Consider the following 24,773-nt stretch of genomic DNA (forward strand, 5'->3'; position numbering starts at 1 on the left):
AAGGAGTGAATACAAAGAGCATTGTTGGAGATGATATATCTTAGTCACTCTTAAATCACTAAGAGTCAATTATTTATATTATTTTTAGAGAGCTCACTAAGAGTCTTAGGAGATGTTCTAAGGATTTAATTATTGAGTAACCTATGCTTTTTTTCTCTCAAAAAAAAAAAAAAAAATCGCACCGAATTCTAAACCAAAAAAAACAAAAAAAAAAAAAAAATCGCACCGAATTTGATTTTTTAAATACATTTGACGATGAATGATGAAAGCCAACAAACAAATCTGATTCAAAGCGGCAACAGCAAATTTTGATCTGAGCGACTGACTACGATTCTTCGATATGAAAGGAATAGACTTTAGACCTGCAAATAATTGTTGCCTTAAATCCAACGACTCTTGGCAAAAGCACTCGATTTACAAAAAGCCAATTCAATTCATTCACCTCCAATCCCAAAACGTAAAACCATGTCCCTCAATCGTCGCTCAATTCTCCAAAAACCCTTCAACACCAGTTACTTCTCCACCATTAGTTGTGGTTGGGTCTGCCAATGCAGATATCTATGTTGAAATCGACAGACTACCCGTAGAAGGGGAGACCATCTCAGCCAAGAATGGACAGACACTCGCCGGTGGCAAGGGAGCTAACCAGGCTGCTTGTGGCGGAAAACTCTCCTACCCAACTTACTTTTTGGGGCAGGTGGGAGAGGATGCACATGGCAAATTGATTTTTGATGCTATGAGTAATTGTGGAGTTCATCTTGATTATTTGAGGCATGTTAATGATGCGCCTACTGGCCATGCTGTTGTCATGCTTCAGTCTGATGGACAGAATTCTATTATAATTGTTGGCGGAGCCAACATGAGTTCGTGGCCGGAGAAGTTGAGTGATGAAGATTTGGTGGTTGTGAGGAATGCTGGTATTCTATTGCTTCAAAGGGAGATCCCTGACTCTGTCAATATCCAAGTTGCAAAGGTCAGATCAGCTACCATTACTCTGTAATGTAGCTTTCATTTCGACTATTACTTGTTCATTTGCACAACTCTTTTGTTGTTACCTTTTAATTCACGCCTCTCGCACTTGAGGCGACAAACAAATTAGAAAAAAACTTCTAAAGTTTAACTTCTAAAGTTGTAAAACAAAATAAAACTTCTAGTCTAACACTAAGATCCTAATTCCTAATAACATATCAAACATCATCATCAAGCTCAATGTCATCATACTTCCCTGCCTTGACCTCTTGCACATACTTCCAACAAGGATTCGTTCTTGTTGTCGCTTTTGATGTATTAGAATTACTAATACTCATGTCCAAAAGCCTGCAAATATGGAAAATTACACTTGTAAGCTACTATTCATACACTTTCATACATTTTCACAAACTTTCATAGAGTTGCAAACACTTTCACACATTTTCAGTTCACACAATTTCATAAACTTGCATAACAGTAGCATAAACTTGCATAAACTTTCACACACTTTCATAATAGCAGCATAAACTTTCCTAACAGTAGCATTAGTATAAACTTTCACACACTTCCATTTCACACACTTTCATAAACTTCACCTAAACTTTCATAACTTAGTAATAATAACACAAATCACAAAATTTGGGCAGCATAACACTTGCATAAGTCATGAATCATAAATAAAGAGTAGAAATTTGGGCAGCATAACAGTAGGATGAAGATGAAAAAAAGAAAAATAGAAGAAAGGAGAAGATTATAGAAAGAAAAATAAAAGAAATGAGAACAGAGAAGAGTATTAGAAACAAAAACAAAAGAAAGGAGAACAGAGACAGTACCTTTTTATGTCGATAGGTGCCGTTGGTTGGTGGAGAGGAAGTTTCTGTGTGGATCGATCAGTGCTGTTGTGGCTATTTTGCCTTTTTTTCTTCCATCCTTCCAAAGGTTCCCATGTCTTTAACCTAAAATCCCTTTTATATTTCTTTCTTTCTGATTTTTTTTTTAAAACCATAAGTAACCGCCTAAGTTCAGAAGGCGACCGCCTCTCGCCTGCGGTGGCCAGGCGGTCACCTTCTGAATAACGCCCGCCTTCCAGTGAAGAAGGCGGGGGAAGGAACGCCTGGGTCGCCTCTCACCTCAGGCGACTCAGGCGATCGCCTTTCACAACTATGATAACTATTAATTCTTGGTTAAGATTTGGTTTGATCTTGCATCTTCAAGAAAAATGTTTTAAAAACTGGTCTTTGTACTGCTCGTTGCCGACTTCTGGATTTTGAAGCTGTCACGCCCCGAACTTAGCGCATTTCAACATTACTTTCCAGTCATTATGTATCTATCATAGCCTTTCTATTTATTTAATAGCTATGGAGTTTGATATTGTACCCCAATTCTTATATGCTTCTTTGATGACTTTTTTATTAAATTTTTTTAAAGGTAGTTGATTTAGTACTTTTTGCATTTTAGTTGAGGTAATTGCATATCATCATTTATAAGAGTTTTCTTTAAGTTTTTATAAAACATAACCACATAAAAAATAATACTAAATCATAAATGCAAAAAACACCAAATTAAGTTCATACTTCATAAAGACACGTGCACTTAACTTCTTAACCCAAAATACCTAACTATAATTAATGCTGCTAAATTAATAACCATTCATTGTCAATCAAAAAGAACACGCAACAAAAACTAATCATCAAGATCATCCTCCAAATTAATATGGTCCTACTTAATGTGACTTCTTCTCCTAATCTTTCTCTATTCTTTATATATTTAATTATGACTGGGACGTTTCATATTCTTATTTAAATTAAAGGTTAAGATTAATCTTATTTAAGTTAGAGTAGTGGTTAAAGCAGTTATTTAAAAAAAAAAACTGTAAAAATAAAAAAAACCCTAAGCAAAACTGCCAGGTGCACCAGGCTCCAAGGCGAGAGCCTTTTTTACAGCGCCTCAATTTTAAGGTTCAAGGCTCAAAACCTCGAGCCTTTCTGGAGGCGCGCCTTTAACAATTATGCACGTGCGGCAGTGTACTAGAGATCATAAAACCTACTCTTGGAACCTTATCTAGCTATCAACTTAAGCTTTTGTTGGGTGCTTCTTTTGCAATATGAATGCAGAAATATATTTTGACAAACCTGTAGTGAAATTATGTATTGATGATTGGATTGAAAGAAACTTTTACCCCATGTGCTTATTCAAAGAAAATCAGTATCTATATTTTAATTGTTTCAGCATATATCTAATATATCAACCAGGGATTTTATATGCCTTCATTTGGCTTAGGGGTCACTTAGGAATTCTCTACATGGGAGCTTTTAATAGTTTCCTCTGCTAAACAGATTTGGTGGTTATTCATTTTATAATAAATGTTTATGTTGCTAATGTTATGACACGATATATACTTCCCCAGGTTTCCCCTTTAACATTTATGTGATTGCTTCTTTCATTTTGATGTCTTCGTGTCTTTAGGCTGCAAAGGGTGCAGGTGTTCCTGTCATTTTGGATGCTGGGGGAATGGATACACCTATACACTCAGAACTCTTGAAGGTTGTGGACATCTTTAGCCCAAACGAATCCGAACTTGGTCGCATAACCGGCATGCCTACTGAAAACTTTGAACAGCTTGGCCATGCCGTTAAACAGTTGCATGAAATGGTCAGTATCAACAACCAAGCAGTATTTATTGTTGTTTGTGCTATACATAGCGTGATTGTGTTTTCTACATTCCGAAGATTTTGCAGGGCATTGTTTTCGCTGATGAAAATTTACTACCTTAAGTCTTTTTACCACTATGGGATTGATCTTTTGTGTGAATTATGTCAGTGACTTTAGATATGTCATGTGGCAGCAAAAAAATATATATATATATATATTTATCTTTTTTGGTTGTCACGTGGCTGGCATGTTATACGTAGCAGACTTCTTTCCAACGTGGTTGTCACTATTGGAGTGATTTTTTCTATCTAAATTGGTTGGAATTACTTTACTGAAGTAAAAAACAAAGTTCAATGATTTTATTGAAACAAAATGAAGTTCAGTGACCTTTTTAAAACTGACCCCAAACTTCAGTGACAATTGGTGCAGTTTACCCCCATTTCTTCTGACATTCATTTCTAGAGTATGGGTCTGGCATTTTCATGTGAGATAGGGATGGAAAATCATTATGACAGTCTTTTGTTGTTAGTATCAAATAAAACAACTGAGGATTTATTGAGATTGATAAATTTATTTTATTAGTTTGTGTGCTTGAAAAAGCCTTTTTTACTGCCCTACAATGGTTATATATAATGTAAGCATGGTATGGTCCTTGCAGGTATGGGTCTGTTTAGGTATTGGCTATAGCTGTCTAGGTAGTATCCTTAGTGTGTATATATATGTATATTCTCCTTAAATGAAATATTCATATAGTTTTAGTCTATATGGTATCCCATATGTTTCTAGTGTATTCACATGGTATCCGAGCCTAGTTTGGTTTCATTTTCTGCCCTTGTATGCAGAATTTCTGGGTTTGTATTTTTGGGCTGTTTTCTTGGGCATTAGTGTCAGCCTTGTGAGTAGATTGTTTGGCCCTAGGGTTCCAAGTCTCAGTTCATCTACCGAATTTTCGCCGTTCCTCTTCCGCCACCTTTGTCTCTCTATTTCTGACCTGTTTGTCTGGTTAGTTTTACTGTGAATCTCCTTTTGTGCAATGACGTTGCTGGCAGCTTCTTGTGTGTTGCTTTGTCCTTTTCCAACGATGCTTGATGTTCCATTGTCGTCTCTCCTGTTCGATTTGTTCTTCTAGGTTGTGTCTCCCGGATTATGCTTTATATTCCAAAGTAACTTGATTTCTTATTTTGAGTTGTATTGTCTTTAAGATTATGTATTCCGTATCTGTAGCAAGCTGAGCATGCTTAAAATCCATGCTCCAGCTTGAGGGGGAGTGTAATAATGGAAGCATGGTATGGATCTTGTAGGTATGGGTTTGTCTAGGTAGTATCCTAGTGTGTATATATATGTGTATTCTCCTTGAATGATTCATATAGTTAGTCTATATGGTATCCCATGTGTTTCCAGTGTATTCACATGGTTTGTAACAATATTGTACAGTAGTTTTGTATTGGAGCATAATGAATTGATTCCCATACGTTCTTTATGACTGAAAAAAACTGAACTGAACTGAATGCTACTGAACTTAACAATAATGATGATATTAGACTTTAAAATAATTTTAATGATAATATTAGACATTAATAAACTTATAATAATAATAATAATAATGGTTCTAATAATAATAATAACAATCATAAAAAAATATATTATTAAAGATAAAACTAAATTGAATATCAAATAAAAGCTCGGCTCGATAAAAGCCTATGAAATTAAATAAAACTAATTTAACTAAAAATACAAATAACATACAAACACAAATTTATATATGCCTCAATTGTGCTCCACAATATGCCTCAAATGTAAAAAAAATATCAAATGTCGATTATTGTTTCTACTTTCACGCTTCATAATTTCACAAGACTATCCATGCTTGGGATACCAATTATACAACATGGTCCAAATGTTAATGGAAGGGTAGATTCAGATATGTTTAATGTAGATCGTAAAGACGCCATGTTAGCAGTGCGGAATGGTATAGCGCAACACATTTGGCCGTCACGTCTGGCGGATAATGAAGTGGGAGCGGGGAATGAAGATGACGATGATGATGATAAAGCATAAGTTATATATAAATAATTATAATTATAATAAAAATTGATAAATTAATATATAATAAATTATAAATTATTTATAAATAATTATAATTATAATAAATAATGATAAATTATAGATAAATAATAATAATAATAATAATGATAAATTATTGAACTGAACTGATTGATACTAAAATTAAGTAATAAATAATAAAGAACAGGGCTTAAGTATGGATCAAGAGATCTCAAATAGGTCAGCGTAATAAATTTATCATTATTTATAAATAATTATAATTATAATAAATAATGATAAATTATAGATAAATAATAATAATAATAATAATGATAAATTATTGAACTGAACTGATTGATACTAAAATTAAGTAATAAATAATAAAGAACAGGGCTTAAGTATGGATCAACAGATCTCAAATAGGTCAGCGTTTACCTATGCTAAGCATATGATTGATAAATACATTATTAAGAAATCAATAAAGTGCAGGAATCGGTATGTTAGACCTAAGTAAAATAGTTTGAAGTAATGTTTCTTATTTAGTTTTAATTGGCTATCTGAAAGAATGCAAAACTTGTATGAGAGTTGATTGAAATTTGACTCAACAAAGAAGAACTTTTAAGAAGGCGAGCCTTGGCGCAACGGTAAACGTTGTTATCGTGTGATTGAGAAGTCACGGGTTCGAGTCTTAGGAGCGGCCTCTTGTCAAAAAATTGGCAGGGGAAGGCTTGCCCCCAATACATCCTTATGGTGGGATCCCTCCCCGGACCCTCGCTTAAGCGGGGACGCGTAGTGCACCGGGCCGCCCCCTTTTAAAGAAGAACCTTTTAATTCAGCTGAAAATTTGACAGCTGAATTGTTAGTGCATTTGTAAGTAAGTACTGAAGCTTAACACTAAACAAGTTATAAATTTAATTGATTACATTAATGCCAGTAATGGCATTTGTAGCTGTATTAGTTAGAGGTACTGATGTTAATCTCGCGGTAGTGCGAGGGAAACAAATGTGGTGTTCTGCTAAAGGCTACTAGGTTTGGTGTTGGTGGTAAATAACAATAGCCATGACAATAACTCTGGGTTTCGTGGTGGCAGTGAATGTCTGTCATGGTAGCAGGTGGTTATGATGGTGTATGTTGCACAGAAACAGAAATAGAAATGGAAATGGAAATTGAAACTGAAACGGATATCATGGTAATGAGTGGTGACTTTGGTAGAGGGGCTGATTGGATTAATGATTGTGATGACGTACTGTGTTACAACTCTTTAATTGGTATTGTCCATTATTCCATCATATAGGTTACTTGGTACTGTCCGTTATTGATTCTGATTTTATCCATTATATGATCATGTAATGTAATATTATGAATATATTAATTTTATTTTTTTTAGTTTTTTTATATTCATTTATTGACATATTTCTCCCATGTACATGTATCCTATATTTTGAGAAATAATATTTCCCGGTGTTGGTGTCTTAAAAGGTTACTTATTTTATATGTAAGTGTCAAATAATGAACCAATGAACATTCTTTTATGCATTAGGCTGAAACTTGTTGGGGTATATTTTGCAAGGTTGTTGACTTCGGGTAAGTTGGCTACATGACTGTTAGCATGCCTAGTGACAGGGAAGTGTTTGAAAATGGCATATGCTAATGTTCTCTTCTGACAGAATATAGACTATGATGTCTAATACAGGGAGTTAGACAAGTGTTGGTGAAACTTGGGATAAAAGGATCAGTCTTATTTGAAGAAGGTCAAGAACCAATTAGACAATCTGTTGTCTCTGTTCCAAGGGTTCTTGACACTACTGGTGCTGGAGATACTTTCACCGCTGCTTTTGCTGTGGCTCAAGTTGAGGGCAAGAAAAAAGAGGAATGCCTGAGGTTTGCTGGTATGCCTGCTCATTTTTTAGTTTGTATGCTAATCCCTCTTTCATCTTTGCTTAGGATTCAGCTGCATTGGCAGAATAAATTTTTTCTGGCCCCTGTACTTGGTTTGAACACCTAATGCCTGAAGCTTGAACTTTTATTTGGTCCCATGAGCTTGAATCTTGTTCCCGTAAACTTTATATTTCACGGGGTAACATTTAAGTATGACGATACTGACCATCAAGAACACAATTTTAGTAAAATCAAAGTTCAGGGGTTAAACCTCAGCAAAATAAAATTTATGGACTGAAAGTTAAAATTTGGCCTATACTTCCCCACTTGCATGTGTGCAATTTTGAATACAGTGAAGGTAAAATGAATGATGCTACTTTGTGCCTTTCTCAAACATCTTACAGCTGCAGCAGCTTCGCTTTGTATTCAAGTGAAGGGAGCAATTCCAAGCATGCCTGATCGGACATCAGTTCTCAATCTTCTTCACTGTGTTTGAAGTCCAAATCTAATTTCCAATAAGGATAGATGTATTTCCACACTCAACAAATACTATTACGAGGTAAGTCGGAAAAATGCTACAATTAATTAATTAATTCTTTTTTTTTAGCAAAAAGAATATCTAAACCAAACTATATTGACTTTCTTCTAACTGCTATTACAGTGTCAATTCGAATTATTGTGTCATACTCGTGTTATGTTGTCTATATGGGAAAAAAAAGTATTTCCAGAGTCAACAAAGAGCATTATGATAGTATTTTTCCTTTTCAATTTTCTAAAAAGTTATTACTGAAGAAGCTTTAAAGTGTTATCACTTTGATAAATGAAAGACAGGTTGATATGAAAAAAAAAAAAGGAAATAACCCAGTTTTTGCCACATCTTCATCTTCATCTTCATTTTTAGGTCAACAAACAGACAGCAGTCACAGCAACTATGTAAAACTCCTGCACCGTTTGTCAATTTCATTGACAAACATCTGCATGAAGAATGAAAATGGATGCCCTGTATTCTCAAAAAAAGACTTAATAAGCTGCAATTGAAAATTAAGTAAAGGTTAATTGGTGGGAGAAGATCATGTTTTCTTGTGATTGACTTCTGGATTGAAATCTATTTATCTATAATATCTTATTATGTTTTTTTATAATTTATGTGTAATATAGTTTCATAGTTTCAGTTAAATTTAGGGAAAGTAAAAAAAAAGCAAAAAAAAAAACAAAAAAAAAAAACAAAGGGATAAATACCAAATTTAATCCTAACGTTTTAAGGTAAGTGCAGATTTAGCCTTAACGTTCGAAATGGTGCAATGAGTTTTAGCCCTACGTTATCCAAAGTTAGAAAAAATAGATTGACTGTTATTTAACTGTCATTTTAGATCTTTCTAATATTAATTATGTCTAAGATAATTAGTGTATTACTAACAAAATTACAAAAATTCTGTTATGTCAAACTGTCTAATATATTTACTGTGTTATTAGCTATGTTTCATGGAAACGAAAACGGATACGGAAACGGTACTGGGAAACTAATTTCTAAAAAACATAAGAAACGGAAACGTGGGGGAAACGTGTAAATATTAAAAATATAGGGGCATATTTATAAATATTAAAAATATAATAATACATTAAATAAAAACAAGATTGAAGAACAAGATCAATAAAGTCCAAACTCAATTAAGATTCAAGAGATAAGGATTATAGGAGGAAGAAATATAGATAAGTTCTTTAAATTAAAGGATACAATGAAGTAATTCTCTCTCAAATAGAAAGTTTCAATTTTACTAATCTTAGATTGACCAAGAACTATAAAATAGAAAGTCTGAATTTCCAAAATTTTAATCGAAATAGGTAGGGAAAACCGTTTAAAAACTGAGAGAAGCGTTTCATATTTTTGGTAATTACGGAAACGTGCCCGGAAACGTTTCGTATCAGTTTCCGAGAGTTTCCGTTTCCCACATCTGCCGGATACGGGGAAACGCTTGTCATGAAGAGTTTCCGTGCATTATAGGTTATTAGTATAGTTACAAATAAACAACAAAAAAAAAATGTACGAAGCTGCTTCAATTTATCGACAAACTTGTTTGGATGTCCAATTTGACAGTTAAATAATAGTCAAACTAGTTTTTTCAAATTTTTGGTAGCGCATGCCTAAAATTAATCTTGCTCGGAAATGTCAGGGTTAAATTTGCATCATTTCCTTTAAAACGTTAGAGTTAAATTTGACCCTTATCCCAAAAACAAAAAAAAAAAACTATTTAGTTTTGAGATTTGATATTTTTAGGGTTATGATTTTTTTTTTTGGTGATAAAATGGTATGTGGATTTTAATGTTAGAATAAAAATAAGATTTTTTTTTAATAATACTGTCAACTGATCTTTGTTTTCTGAGCCCGATGGAAATTCCTTAGTTATAGAAAAGGCAACTATATTTGTGTACCACGGTCTTTCCTATGCTTTCCCCAGGTCCTCATAACAAGGTTGAAGGGTTTTACGAAGTAGCAACGATTTTGATACCAGATTTCTTAAGTTCTCCCAAATTGACACTAATGTTGCTAATGCATCTGCTGCCTGATTCTATGTTCTTAAGATGTGATGGAAACGACTTTTTGAGAATGTCAGCTATTAATATGAAGTGAACCTTTAACTATCAGCTTAAGCTTTTAGCTAAATCGGTTCCATGACATGGTATCAGAGCCAGTGTGATCAAGTGGTTCTGGGTTGGATTCCTGACAGCCCCATTTGTTGAGTTATTTGCAGGACATGGTAATATGGGCCTGTGTTGTCACGCTTCAAGCCCAAGTGTGCTTTCACGTGTGGGGGTGTGTCCACTATTAATATGAAGTGGACCTTTAACTATCAGCTCGAGCTTTTAGTTCAATCGGTTCCATGACAGAGAACAATCGAACAAAGCCTTCAAGTTGATTGAGGTACGGACGAAGACTTTCTTCCCTCAATTCCCAATTGCCTTGATTGAGAATCTCCACACCAGAGTGAGCAATGTCTCGAGGCTTCGTATTCCTCCATATTGTTGGTTAAGGGAAATAAAACCTTTTTGGCTAAAGGTATCCACTCTTCATGGGTGATCAACAATACTCCACCTTCCTAGTGGCATTCACAACTCAAAATATATCCTCCATGGAAGAACTTGTATAATGTTTAGATTTTTGTCAGGGAATTTATAGCTCATAGCATGCTCTTCTCCAAGGGGTTGTTGTCTCAGAAACTCTGCAACCTAGAGTTTGGTAGGGGTGTTTAATAAGGTCCATTCTTTAAATGACTATCACCTTGTAGGACTAAAAGTAATGTCCGAGTTTCTTTGTCACCCAAACCATTATTATGCAAGTCTTTCTTTCTATTACATTGTACTTGATCTCATAATCTAGAAGCTTCTTGTTGAGGTAGTACATGGCATGTTCGATGCCCTCCTTCCTAAGCTAGCATTGCCCCTATTGATTCTTTTGCAATGGCTAGATACAACAACAAAGGTTTCCCTGCCTTTGGTGGCTGCAACACCGTAGGGTTGATTAGATGCTTCTTTATTTTGTCATAGGTATGCTAGTAGTGCTCATTGCACTCTACGTGATGATTCGTTTTAAGTAGTTTGATCATAAGTTTATAGACCAAGGTAACTCGGGCTGTGAACCTACCGATGTACTGTCTTCTGCCTAGGAAAACCCTAACTTCTTCTCTTCTTGGGTGCTAACATCTCCTAAACTGCTTTGATTTTTTCTAGTTTGACCTATGCCTCTCAAACAGATCACATGTCCCAGTATCTTCCCTGTTGTCACAACGAATCGGATTCACACACAAATCGTACTTCTCAATTCTGGAAAATAACTTGTCTACATTAATGAAGTATTGTTCTCTGGTGGGTGATTTCATCATCATATCGTCTATGTACACTTCTACCTCGTGGATCATATCATGGAACAATGTTATTGCCATGCTCCAATAAGTGGCACCAGAGTTCTTCAGTCCGAACAACATGACTTTATAGCAATATGTGCCCCATTTTATAGTGAAAATGATCTTGTGTTTGTCCTTCTCGAGCATTTTGATCTGATTGTACCCCGCAAAACTGTCTAGTGAGGTTAGCATTTTGCTGAGGGTGACGTTATCTATTAGCACGTCTATGTGTGGCAAATCAAAATTGTCTTTTGGGGAGGTTTATGTAGATCCTTATGGATATGTATTGATTCTCTGATCTGCATCTTCATGTCTATTCCTGGCATGTCGTCGTAGCACCAAGCAAATACTTTCTCATGATTTTTTTTAATATTCTTTCTATTAATTTTCTCGTTATGAGCAATAAGTATGTATTTGAGACTTTTATTCGTGCGTGTTTCGATTTAGTAAATGTCAAACGATGATATGTGATGCAGATGAGAATTGACATAATTACTTAAAAAATGCTTAAAGTCTCGTAACAATTTCATTGAAATAGAAAGGAATTAAAAACATAAACGAGAAATCCTAATCCTCTATTCTTCTTTTGCCTCAAGAGATTTATGTTTCCTCTCTTGTATTTGAGTTTTGTTCCCTTGCCTCTTCATTACTTCTTTTCTCAATATTTGGCCCACTTTGAACTTCTTTTGGAGAGCCCTTGCCTTCTATTTCTACACACATTTCCCCAAAGATGTCCAATACACTTTGTGTATCTTAATTGACGTTTATTATGAAATTTCGAAGATTATTATTGATTATTAATAATTAGTCCGTTGTTGAAATTATGGATCAGTTTTTCATAGTAAATATTAATTAGCTAATATTCGAAATAAATTGATTGACATTTATTATGACATCTGTAGGATATTTCTAACAATTGATTAGTTATTGAATAAGAATTAATTGCATTTCACGGGAGTGCTATGTCTTTCTTGAATCCATACTTGAGCAATATATATGTCGAGTTTCATGTCCCAAAAGCCTCGAAGCGTGTGATCCTAACTCTTATTATTTTTAAGGTTATATATATATATATATATATATATATATATATATATATATATATATTCCCATGTTGTATATCCCAGTTTGGTATTTTGTATCCTACATTTGCTCATTCATTATAAATATGTAATTAATTAATTTATTTCCCACTTTCAATTGTACCAACATTCACATTAATTAATCAATAGTAATATCATTCGAAATAAATCAAGTATTAAACTTTAAACTAATTTAACATTAGAGATGAGTAAGTGAGTGTCCCGAACCTATCTTTAAATGGTGTAGTTGTCGAGCGCTCTATCATTCGAATATCCTGGTCTAGCAAATTGGGTGGTGACTCTGTACAATTCAGCCATAAGTTGTTCCATATCACGTTTAACCAAACATCGTTAATCGTGTGTGTTCCTTCGTGATACGATGCACTTCTTTTCTGAGCGATTCGAGTGAGACTCCTTCCCGGAAGTATCGTGCGCTCATAATGGCCACTCTACTAGGGAAATTTATAGGACAACAATGAAAAATCTAATGTTAAAAAGCTTAAACTTTAATACTTGATTTATATCTTCACATTTCAATACATTTACACATAATGTCATATTCCCTTTTACACTCGTTCAACATGTTTTGTACATTCAAAAGCTTCCTTAGCCTTGGGGCACAAAGTGTGTTCGTCACACATAGCCTCGTACCGATGGGGTATATCTTGCTATGAGGAACCTTGATAACCGTATCCATGTCCAAAAGCTAATACTTAAGGTAGTTATAGTAATTTTCTCTTAGAATATCAGATTATTGCATTGTTACTTGAGAGAACGAATTCGTCATCCCATGTTGATAATGAATTGACCTAAATGCCTAGGAAAGAATTTCAATGATTGGCCAATCCTGTAGGAATAAAGTTGAAAATGAGTGCTTTTTGTGCTAGCCCTTACATGTTTGTTCGTGTTGTTTTGGTTTTCACATTCTTACATTCATTTTTTCATAACATCCATTAAGTTGTGTCTACCTTAGTGTGTTAATAGACATACCAAGTACGTCGACCATCTGTCTATATATCACCATATACGTGCATTGCGTAGTCATGTCAATAGACATACCAAATATGTCGAACCTCTATCCGTATACCGTTGTATATGTGTGTTATTTTTTTGTTTGTTAGACGTATCAAATACATCGAACCTCCATCCGTATTACCACCATATATGTGCGTTATTCTTTCATTCGTTAGACGTATCAAATACATCGGACCTCTATACATGCGCCATTCTTTCATTCGTTAGACGTATTAAATATGTTGGACCTCCATCCATGTACTACCGTACACGGTGCGTCTTTCTTTCTTTCATTAAATGTATCAAATCCGTTGAATCTCCATCCGCATACATACCATCGTATACGTGCGTCGTTCTTTCATTTGTTAGACATATCAAATACGTCTAACCACCACCCGCATACCACTGTATACGTGCATCATTCTTTCATTCTTTAGATGTGCCAAATACATTAAACCTCCGTCTGCATACCATCATATACATGTTGGTCCCATGTAACGGGACAATATTAGTTCCAAGGGGTTGGGGGGGTTAGGAACTATTTAAAATTTTTGTCCATTAAGGCTGACTTGTTTTCTTACAAGACTTTAACTTAGTCTTTTAGCACAGCGGTACTGAGTAGTTTTAGACACAAGCTTAGTCAACTAGTGACTAAGACTGCTTTTATTCTTGAGTCAGGAGATAGCACTTAAGTCTATTCCTGAACTCAGCTTCTCAGTTCACTCAACTCAGCGTGCGTTCGTTTTAGTGTTTTACTATGCAGTGTTTAAGCAAGCAAGATATGAAGGAGTTAAGGGTTAGAAAGATATTACTCAGCAGGCGTATCCTGGTTCGGCCTCTCCGCCTACGTCCAGTCCCCGGAATTCCTTCCGAGCTTTTCAGAATCCTCTACTGAGCTCTTTAAAGGTAGAGCACAAACCTTTTACAATAGCAACTGAGTATACAAGAGTACCTTCATCTATTCCTCTACTCAATCTTATTTCTACCGCTGAGTACTATGACCGAGTACTCAGCTTATCCTTTCTATACTTCTAGAAATGATAAGTGTTTTTGTTCTAAACAACAATTGCTAAGAACACTTTAGATGAAATAAGATCACTCTAGACTTTTACACAAAGATTGAAATTGGTGTAAGATTTGCTTTTCTTTTCTAATACAGAACTTCAAATATCAACTTGGTCAGCGTTTTGACTTGATGAAGATATGCATCGAATGAAGCATTTGAAAGGCCTATTTATAGTGACATTTGAGGCACCGGTCATTTCAAATTTCGAAATAACCGTTGGAGGGAAACGGCATCCTGTCGCTTTCACTCAGTCAGTGCTCAGCGTCCTCGGCCAATCAAATTCTTGTATCTTCTGTCTTCGGCAGTGCTCAGCTGCTTTTCGTCAGGCTGGTCGGAGTGTCTCTACATTTTTGGCAAAGTCTTCCAAACAGCTTCTTGGGTCTTCTGAACTTTACCCAAAGTAGAAATACTTTGTCTCCAAGTTTGTTCAGGTCAGCTGCTGACCTGACTTCCTTGTCGCACAACTCAGCAGCTTCGTCTTGAAGCTTTTGGTCGAAGGCTTCTCGATCATTCTCCTTGTTGGGCTTGCGTTTTGTTCAGCTTGAGCTGCGTTTTGATCTGCTTGCGCCGTGTGGCTTTCATCCGTTGACTTGGGCTTGACTTTCTCTTGTGGGCTTTTGGGCCTTACACTTTTAATGTCTTTAATCTTATAATTGAATTTTACTCAACATTGAGCAAACACATTAGTACAAATAAATCAAAGCATTTAAATTTAATGTGTTAGAATATTTTTTATCATGGAGATTTAATTCTAGTTAAATAATTTTGTCAAATCAAAATCATGTGGAAATGTGTTTCAACAATACATACGTCATTCCATTCATTCTTTAGACATATCAAATACGTCAAAGCTCCATTTGAATACCATTATATACGTACGTCATTTTATTCATCCACAAGATGTATCTTATATGTCAAAACTCCATCCATGTACCATTGTACACATACACCATTCATTTATTCATTATTCATTATACATATGCAATACGTCGTTACTCCATCCGTATACTTCCGTATACATATGCCACTTCATTGATTCTTTGATTCATTTAGCCATAAGATGTATCATATACGTCGAATCTTCATATATATATATATATATGTGTGTGTGTGTGTGTGTGTGTGTGTGTGTGTGTGTGTGTGTCATTATATACGTACATCATTCATTTATTCGTTTAGCCATAAGAGGTATCATATACGTCGAATCTTCATTTGTATACCATTGTATAAGTACGTTATCCGTTTATTCATTTAGCTATAAGACGCATCCTATACGTTGAAGCTCCATTTGTATAATGATAACATCCAAATTTAGTCTTGGGGAAAATGCGTAATAATATGGAAATAAAAGGAGTCCCCAGTATTATGTCACACTATGTGGATTGTAATGAGATACGCCATACCAGTGAGATATGATGAAGGAAGCTGAATGAGGATTCGCCATCAAGTTTCATCTCAAAGGACATCTGCCATCGTATCTCATTTTAACGGTTTCAGAGGAGATCAAAGGGTGCCTTTATAACTCCCCAAAACGAGAATGAATGTACTTGAATGGAAATTAATGGCCATGAAGAGGAGTAATGATGTGAGGGTAAATTTCATCAATGATGTACAACTTTTGCCCCATTTCACACTTTGGTGTACAACCTTCAATTTGTCTCACTCATATGTACGAACTTATAGGTGACCTCCCACTTTGATGTATAGCAGGTAAAAATGACCGGTCAACCCAAAGTCAACGCGCCACGTCAGCATTTTGACTGGTTAAAAAGTCAAAATTTGACCATCTAACATAAAAATTACTTATATACTCCTTTCTTCCTCCTTCCTCTTCCTCTTTCTCTTTATCTTTCTCTCTCTTACTTCTCTCTACCTTATTACTCTCAACCAAAAACAGAAAATGATTTGACACTCTTCCATGGCTTTCCAAACAGACTTAATATCCAGTACAACAATATTTTCTAGTTTAAACGGGAATGAACAACCTGGCTTCAAACTCACATGAAAATGAATGAGATATAGATCTAGATATTCCAAACCAAGATTGGCGAGTGTATTTTGCAAAGCAGGAAGAACAAGGTGAGAGTGAGCGTCGGCCATATAAAGCTTAGAGGTTATAAAAAGTTCATTGCGGGATTTGATAAGGCCGAGTTTGAGAGCTTCGGAAATGGGTCGCCGAGAGGCTTCTCTGGCCGATAGAGGGAAGTAGTGTCGAAGTGTCTATAGCCAAGTTTAATTGCATCGATTACTGATTGTTTCACTGATTCTCTATCTTCATTGAATGGAAATTCAGCTGTCCCATACCCTATTACTGGAATATTGATTTTGGAAACCTTGGGTATTAGATTCTCCATTTTGATATCCAATAAGCAAAATTAGTATTTCCCTTTGCTTTTTTTTTAAGTATTCTTTCTCCCTAGCCTTTTTTTTAAGTTTTCTTAATTATAAATGAATGGGTGATACATGAATCATCAATCGACATTATTGACTAATATTAATATTTTGTTTTGTATCTTGAATCGCAGTTTAAGTAGTTTGACAAAATCTATTTTATGGAAGAATTTATTCATATAAACTATTAGACTATTTGACAGATTATTTCTGTTTTTGGTAAAGAGAGAAATAAGGTATATATAGGGAGAGAGAAGAGTTAGAGAGAAAGGGAGAGGAGGAAGGAGGAAGAAGGAAGAAGATGGTATATAAGTAGTTTTATATTAGGTGGTAAAATTTTGACTTTTTGACCGGTCAAAATGCTGACGTGGCATGTTGACTTTGGGTTGGCCGTCATTTTTACCTACTATACACTAAAGTGGGAGGTCACCTATAAGTTCGTACATATTAGTGAGACAAATTGAAGGTTGTACACCAAAGTGTGAAATGGGGCAAAGGTTGTACACCATTGATGAAATTTACCCATGATGTGACTATTCAAATAGTTCCTCCTCCTTTTATAGGTTTATGGGGGAGATTATGAGGCGACACAATTAATAAAAGAGTTTACAATCATTATGTTTGATCCTCTATTCAAAACCAAGGCCGCTTGAACTGTCTAGGCGCTTGAAATCGAGAATCTGCCTCTATTTTCTTCAATTAGTCCCTATTGGTGTTTTTTTGCCCCTGGACGATTTTTAGCCGTCTGGACACTGCTTTGACCGTTTAAGTGGCGATGAACAAAAGCGTTTTTTTTTATTATTTATTTATTTTCGTTTTATTATAATTCATTTTTTAATATTGGCACTAGTTATTCGTGAATTGTGTTTATTATTTTTCAATATTTTGGTATAATTGCATTCCCTACTTGTTTTCATGTTATGGTTAAGACTTTAACGACATTGTTTAATAACTTTTGGTGAATTATATTGGGTAAATTTCATCAATGGTGTACAACCTTTACCCTAAATCACACTTTGGTGTACAACCTTCAATTTGTCTCACTAATATGTACGAACTTAGGGGTGACCTCCCACTGTGGTGTACAACAGGTAAAAGTGACCGGTCAACACCGGTCAACGCGCCACATCATCAATTTTTATTATATTCATTCACTAAAGTGGACCTATTACATGTATAATTACTAACTTACCCTTAACTATTTTATATCCATTAAAAAATTTCAATTTTCGTACTAAAACTTTCTCTCTTTTTTTCACATTTTCTCTCTCCTATTTTTTCCATCATTCTCTCTCTACGCTAGTGAAGCCGAAAACGATGAAGAGTTTGCTATATTAAATCAAACTCATCAAATTCAATTTTTCCATAAAAAAACCTCAAATCATCAAATCCTAATCTGAGTTCCTTCCCTCTACATATAGAAAAAAGGGATCAATAGAGAGAGAGAGAGAGAGAGAGAGAAATTGAAGCTACATACATAAACAAATGAATCAAACAGATTATGAATTGGGAGCAAAACAGTACAGTATTGGATTCCCAATTGGGAATCAAAACCCAAATTGAAAGACAAATTGATCAAAGTAATAAGTAAGGAAACAAAATTTGAAAGCCAAATTGAAAGAAAAAACGAATTGAAAGACAAATTGAAAGAAAACCCTTGCATATACAATATACTAACTAACCTAGAATTAGGGATTTAAAATAAAAAAAATTGAAAACTAAACTAATCTGGAGATCAATTTGAATAATAGAGGTTGTGGAAGAAGTGGATGTGGCAGCTGGTTGAGTCTGGTGGTCACCATCTTTGAGCTGGTGAAGAAAACAAACTTATAAAGGGCAGAAGAAAAATCGAATTCTAGAAAGGAGGATAAAGAGGAACTGTTATTTTTGGTCGGTTAACGTCGTTTCAAGCTATTAATTGAAAAAAAAGAAAATAGACAGACACCCAAAATGGAACTTCATCTTCTTCGACATTTCAAAGGGGGGGCTAGATTTTGGGGTTTAAATAGGTTGGAATTGGGCATGTTTTTATAACTTGAGGAATTTGTTTTAGTTTATTGTATTGACTTTTCTTCTTCAAATTCTAGCTGCTTACAAAAATTTTAAAAAAAATAGAGCAGCAACTGATTATGGAAGATGGAGGTATATGAGCCTAGTTTGAGAGAGAGAAGATTGAGAGAGAAAGAGAAAGTTAGAGAGAGAAAGTATTTAGACAATGAATGGAAGATGGAGGTATATTCTTTCTATGTAGGAAGAAACTTATAGGGGTATTTTAGTAAATGCATATATGGTAGGTCCCACTTTAGTGAATAGATATAATAAAAATTGATGATGTGGCGCGTTGACCAGCGTTGATCGGTCATTTTTACCTGTTGTACACCACAGTGGGAGGTCACCCCTAAGTTCGTACATATTAGTGAGACAAATTGAAGGTTGTACACCAAAGTGTGATTTAGGGTAAAGATTGTACACCATAGATGAAATTTACTCGAATTATATTACTTGTGAATATTATATTTTATTTATTTGAGCTGTTTCAGTGATATTGTTGTTGAGATGTTGGTGTTTACACATTTTTAAAGATATACGTTACAAATATATGTATTTTTAAATACTCTCTCCGTTCCACAATACATGTCTTTTTAGAGATTTTTTTTGTTCCATAATAGATGTCATTTTGGTTTTTTCTATGTAAATAAATGGCAAAAAGCATCCTAAGGCCCCTGATCTTTCATTGTTTGGTGCATTAAGCCCTCGATCTTTTATTTAGACACATTGAGCCCCTCATCTTTCACCATTTGGTGCATTAAGCCCTCGATCTTTCATTTAGACACATTGAACCCTTGATCTTTCATATATAGGTGTATTAGGTCCTTCCATAAATCAATTAATATATAGGTTTATTAAGGGCATGTTTGGTTAGGTTTATATAACTGCAGCGTTTCGCATTTTCTCTGGACACTGCAACATTTTGGAGCTTTTCATGAAAAGCTCTTTTCATGAACAGTTGTTTGTAGTTACTTGTTATTGATAAAATTACCCTTCTTATTTCGACAAAATGTGCTTTAATTTTAACATTATTTTTATTTTTAGAACATAATTATCGAAAAACAAGGTTTTATTGTGTTCAATAAATTTTTTATTTTTTATTTAAATTATTTTTATTAATTTGTATAATATATTTTTTATTTTAGAATTTGTTATTTTTAGAACATCATTTGTTGTCACACCAAACATGTCCTTAATAAACCTATATATTAATTGATTTATGGAAGGACCTAATACACTCATATATGAAAGATCAAGGGCTCAATGTGTCTAAATGAAAGATCGAGGGCTTAATGCACCAAATGGTGAAAGATGAGGGGCTCAATGTGTCTAAATAAAAGATCGAGGGCTTAATGCACCAAACAATGAAAGATCAGGGGCCTCAGGATGCTTTTTGCCTAAATAAATTGATTTTTACCAAATATACCTTTATTTAAATTTAATTTTACAGAAATGGTTTATTAATTAAAGTACACAGTTTTCCATTACTTCACCACGTTTCTAAGAGACTCTTCATTGTCCATCACGTTAGTTGCACTCCATATTTACTACTCCCTCCATTCTTTTTTCTAGAGAGCAGACATTTTCTTTGAGAGAAAAGCATCAACACAAAGTAATATGACAAGCTTCAGGAAGGTAATGAAGAGAGCAAGAGATGACAAGGGATTAAACATTGAAAAGAAGACAGGATTCAAGAGGACATTGAAGAACCAATAAGATAGAGTTTTTGAAAACCCACAAAACAAGACAGATTTCAAGATAAAACTCAAGGAAGAAGAAGAATATAAGGAGTTGAGTTCTATAAAGAAAAAAATTCCATTGGGCTTTGATTTAAATAAATTTCCAGAAGAAGAAGGTGAAGTTTTTGGAAACCCAGAATCACAACAAGCCATTAGGATGATGTTGAAGATTTATCTTCCTAGGTTTTATTAAGAATGTTAATAGTCTTTAATTTATTCTAGCAATTGTATTTCTGATTTTGTACTTCAAATTTGGGAGTAAAATTTGGATGTCCAAATGGTTTTATTGTGTTTGTGGAGATGAATTTTCTGTGTGGACTCAATTTTGTAAAGATGGTTTTGTTGTGTAAGCAAATATTCATTATCAGGAAAGCAGAGACTTTTAGGAAAACTAGTGTATGCTTTGTTTTGTTTCTGAAATTTGAGAATAATTACGGTTCAACAAAAAAAAACTTCATTATCAGCAAACCAGAGAATTTATTGGGTTGAGAAGCATCCTTGCTGTATGAATATGAAATGCATTGTCTGAATTTTTTTTTTTTTTGGTAAGAGTCTGAATTTCTAATATACACAATTGATGCTATTGTTTTATTATGCTTGTTCATCTATGATTGAAACTCAATGATGCACAATCCTTATCAAGATTTAAGTTAAAAGTATCAATGAAGATTTGGTAGGTTGGGAATGAATCATGGGACAAGAAAATGTATAATCGAATTTTTTCCCTTTAAGTATGTCCCAGAGTCATGGATTTCTCAGTTGCTCTTTAGTCACCTTCATTCCCTACCACTCCCACTCCAATCAAACTTAATTTTTCTATTTTTGACCCTTTCCCTTTTAGAATTTCATTAATCACACTAACCATCAGTCGCATTTTAAAAACTGTGACTACTTAATTAATCTAACTACGATATATGGTATAGTAAAACCATACGTGTTTTAATACCGTGACTCTGATACGGTTGGCTGAATTTAAAATCATGACTACTTAATTAATCAAATCATAATATGTGGTCAAATAAAACCACATGCCCGTGTGATATTGTAAGTTGAATTTCAGTCGAGAAATCTCAAATTAAGCATCAGATACCACACTAATTTCAATTTCACCCGTAGCAGCAGAAAAAATAGCATTAGCATTGCATAACTTAAGTCATTGGAGTTAGATTTTAAATTGAAATCCCTTATACCTATACCTTTTATTACCTTATAAACTTTCATTCATGCCTTAATAAGCATTTATCATCTTGTTATTGGAATATTGCCAACTTACCAATTGTGTATTCCTAATTAGCTAATCAGGTTCAAAAGTATTAATAGACCAGATAATACATTACTAGCATTCCACTATTTCCACATAAGGTACTCATTTTACGTTTTGCTTAATTTAAGTTTCTCTTATTACAAAAGCAAAAAACTTGTAAATTTAAACTTAAAATTGATAAATCATGAAAGGCCATATCTGTACCATTTAAAAGTAGAAGTCACAATAAACCAAAATTATGTCAATCACAAAAGGATATATACCACCTAAAACGAATATATAGATTTTATAGTTAAGCAATCAAAACTTGACCAAAACTTTCAACATTTAAGTCTAAATTACAATTTGAGAGACAAAATCCAACTAAACTTCTTGTACTAAATACTGAATTACTTCTTGTACCAATGCAGCATCACATTTTATTTGAGAAGGGAGTTCACCTCTGCTTTCTAACATTGCTTTGTTTATATGTGGAATTTTATAACCTTGAGAACCTCTTGCCTTCATAATTTCTATCATGCATAGCTGCAAGGTCAAAAATATATAATCTGATTTGACAATTGGAAAAGATTCAAATGACTTCACCACAACACCAATTAGTTCATCAACAGTTTTTGGTGCCTCTTTATTTTATAACGATTGAATAGCAGCAAAAAAACTAAGGTCTAAGACATTCAAATCAGGAGAATTTGCAGGCTGACTACTTAAACGGGTGTCAAAACCACCTTCTGTTGCTGCTCGGCGAAAATCGATATCATCATTAGTAATATGTGTTTTTGCATTATCTTGGTGAATAAAAATTGGATAGTTCGACTCCTCTCTGGGCCATTTTTCCTTGATGGCAGGTAATACCTTTTCAATCATGTAGGACTTTATAACTTGTCTATTAACTGAAGTTAGCGGCTTTGTTTCCATGGTCCCAGCAGCCCTGTTAATACTATTCCTTTTAGCAGGCTCTTGAGTGACAAAAGGGAACACACCAATTTTTCCAGAGAAAATCTCATTTCTTTCAGCATCAAACCTTGGTCGGGCTAAAGCAACCAAAAACATAACCTTTCCAATGAAGTTTTTACTCTTACATGTACGCAACGGTTCTTCTTCGGTCGGAAGCAAGTAATAATTTTCTGATCTTTTGGTCATAAAAAAACCATTTTTCATCTATATGGACCATATTATACATACCTTTGAATGTTGGTTCATGTGGTATGGTACTTGCATCAAGCATCGACAAACAGAATTGTAATCTTGATCTTTTGTTTTCTTCTTTAAGAAAAGGCTTTATAGCATTTGAATGGCGTCGTATCTCTCTAGACTGTAGACGCCTAGTCAATGTAGTTGTGCTTATATTTGTAGCTCAAGATAAAGATCGAAGAGTCGTTCGTCTATGCAAAGGAACATTTTGAATTTGATCAAAATCAATTTCTACTCTATTGCGACCATAATTTCTTGTCTTTCTATGCGAGATATCAATATTTTCACCACAATCTTTCGCTTGTTTCCAAATACATTGAACAATACGGATTGAGATAGAAAATGATGCTGCAACCATTGTTGTTACCTGTCTGCTCAATTTTCCATCAATGCTCTTTTGTAGTAACATCTCGTAAATTGATTAGCGTTTTTCATTACTCAACATTGCTTTTGTTCTCCTAACTGTTGATGGTGTTTCCACATTTTCATTACGTTTATTGACATCTGTTAAAAAACACAATACAATTATGCTACTTATAAGAACAATAAAACTAAGGATTAATATAAGAAAACATATCCAAAAATAACTTTCATTCTCGACCCTGCAAATTTTAAGCAACACATCAACCTAGCCCCATTCAAATAAAACAACTTTGCTACACATTCAATTTAGGACCAATCACACTTGATTAATGATATGTTTTTACATTTATTATTATTCTCTCACTTTTATCCACTTGTTTTAGCATTTTAGTTTCAACATAATAAATTGTTCTGGCTTTATGTACTTAATGGAACCCAAAACAACAATTTAGGACCAATCGAATAGATGAGTTGGTGTAATTAAGGGAATCACTTTTTTTCTTAATTATTAACAACATAATCTCAGATTTAATAAGGCACCATAATAAAGTTGGGTTAGAGTCTTAAAATTTATAAGTATTCAGCAGAATTTTTATAAGGCACTCATGTGATGTCCATTTATGGATATATGCATGCTCTTATCTCATCTATTCGATTAAAGACCATAATTGATTATTAGCCTTATTGTCACTGAGCTGCATCAACATTTCTAATTAGTTCCAGTTAGAACCCAAAACCCATTAAAAAAACTATCAGTTCAAAATAATAACCATTAAAATTATCACAGCAAAAATAACAATCTAATAGAATTATCAGTTCCATATCAAGATGACAATAACCCAAAAGAATTTTCAGTTCTAAACAATAACACAAGAGAATTTAGAGTTTGATTTTAGAATGATTATAACATACCCAATTCCAAGTTTGCTCCTAATTCCTGAACCTGTTCTGAACCACAATTTATTCCATTGTTGAAATCTGATAATTGAGAGTTAGGACTGGTGTTGAGGTCTGGAATACTAAAATTAGAGTTCTCTTGAGATTGCCCATCATCATTGTATTGCACATTTAAATCAATTTCTCTCAAAGGCAACCTTCTAGCCATTTTTTAGAAAGGATTATTGAAGATGAATTAGTAAGAATTTTCAGGGAAGAATGGAGAGAGGGTTATTT

The 24,773-nt window shown here is 34.1% G+C and overlaps 1 protein-coding gene across 4 annotated transcripts; it reads left to right on the forward strand.

Annotated features, from left to right (window-relative positions):
- Window positions 1–205: 205 nt before the first annotated feature.
- LOC136218610 (ribokinase) lies at window positions 206–21,176 on the forward strand. Of its 4 annotated transcripts, none has more exons than XR_010683853.1 (5): window positions 206–973; window positions 3,436–3,621; window positions 7,358–7,553; window positions 7,947–8,101; window positions 20,616–21,176. XR_010683853.1 is itself a non-coding variant. In XM_066005598.1 (4 exons), the coding sequence occupies exons 1-4, from the start codon at window positions 341–343 to the stop codon at window positions 8,036–8,038; spliced, it is 1,107 nt and encodes a 368-aa protein (XP_065861670.1). In that variant the 5' UTR covers window positions 207–340; the 3' UTR covers window positions 8,039–8,209. The 4 variants fall into 4 exon arrangements, 1 of the variants encoding a protein (XP_065861670.1); XR_010683854.1 differs by lacking the exon at window positions 20,616–21,176 and adding an exon at window positions 10,293–12,128; XR_010683852.1 differs by lacking the exon at window positions 20,616–21,176 and adding an exon at window positions 8,444–8,686.
- Window positions 21,177–24,773: the final 3,597 nt, after the last annotated feature.

This window comes from Euphorbia lathyris, chromosome 2 (assembly GCF_963576675.1).
Source record: "Euphorbia lathyris chromosome 2, ddEupLath1.1, whole genome shotgun sequence".
Taxonomy (NCBI): domain Eukaryota; kingdom Viridiplantae; phylum Streptophyta; class Magnoliopsida; order Malpighiales; family Euphorbiaceae; genus Euphorbia; species Euphorbia lathyris.

Bases quoted from the DNA above. Each gene is read 5' to 3' on its own strand.
- LOC136218610 (XM_066005598.1), top strand. From the start codon at position 341: ATGAAAGGAATAGACTTTAGACCTGCAAATAATTGTTGCCTTAAATCC. The intron at 3,622-7,357 runs GTCAGTATCAAC...TGTCTAATACAG, and splicing joins TTAAACAGTTGCATGAAATG to GGAGTTAGACAAGTGTTGGT. The intron at 7,554-7,946 runs GTATGCCTGCTC...AACATCTTACAG, and splicing joins GGAATGCCTGAGGTTTGCTG to CTGCAGCAGCTTCGCTTTGT.